Source organism: Arachis ipaensis, chromosome B05, assembly GCF_000816755.2.
Source record: "Arachis ipaensis cultivar K30076 chromosome B05, Araip1.1, whole genome shotgun sequence".
Taxonomy (NCBI): domain Eukaryota; kingdom Viridiplantae; phylum Streptophyta; class Magnoliopsida; order Fabales; family Fabaceae; genus Arachis; species Arachis ipaensis.
In genome coordinates this window covers 116,886,093-116,886,731 of record NC_029789.2, presented here as the reverse complement: position 1 = coordinate 116,886,731, position 639 = coordinate 116,886,093, and the positions used below count along the sequence as shown (strand labels likewise).

Below are 639 nucleotides of genomic sequence, written 5' to 3'. Positions count from 1 at the left end.
ACTATATTAATTATTAATATAAAATATATATTAAAAATAAATTAAATAATACATAATTTTATATACAAATACATAACCGATTTGTTGACTGAATTTTAATACACTCGTAGCATTTTAGATAATACAACTACAACTAAACAGACAACATAACATACATGTTAATAAAAAAAACATACATGTTAATAAACGCGCAAACGATGACGATGACAAATGCCATTTTGTAACAACCTTGAATAATATTAGTAGCACAAGGAAGAGCCAAATCCGGGTTTTTGGGTTTTTGGTTTTTCTTTAAGGTGGTATTGTTGTCGATGGAGTAATAGTTGAAAAAGAAAAAAAAAATAACAAAACATATTTAATTCCTTTCTGATTTTCGAGTTTCTGTAAGGTTGCCCTTGTCCCAAGAAATTATAGAGATAAAGGGCAACAATACATCCATCTTTGTGGAAAAATGGGGATGAAGAGCAACTCAATCACAACATCCCAATCTTGTAATAATCTCAAAGACAAAGAAAAAAACAGCACCACCAAGACGCGCGTTATATTGCATGTATATGATCTGACCCCTCTCAATAGTTACTTTTATTGGTTTGGATTTGGAATATATCATTCTGGCATTGAAGGTTTGTTTCCAAGACC

At 30.4% G+C, this 639-nt stretch overlaps 1 protein-coding gene across 1 annotated transcript in view; it reads left to right on the top strand.

The window, feature by feature from the left end:
• LOC107642006 (deSI-like protein At4g17486) overlaps positions 276–639 on the top strand; it is a 3,254-nt gene continuing 2,890 nt past the window's right edge. Inside the window, exon 1 of the mRNA XM_016345345.2 lies at positions 276–623. Within this exon, the coding sequence (XP_016200831.1) occupies positions 452–623 (172 nt within the window). The 5' untranslated portion in view covers positions 276–451. The remainder of the gene's footprint in view (positions 624–639) is intronic.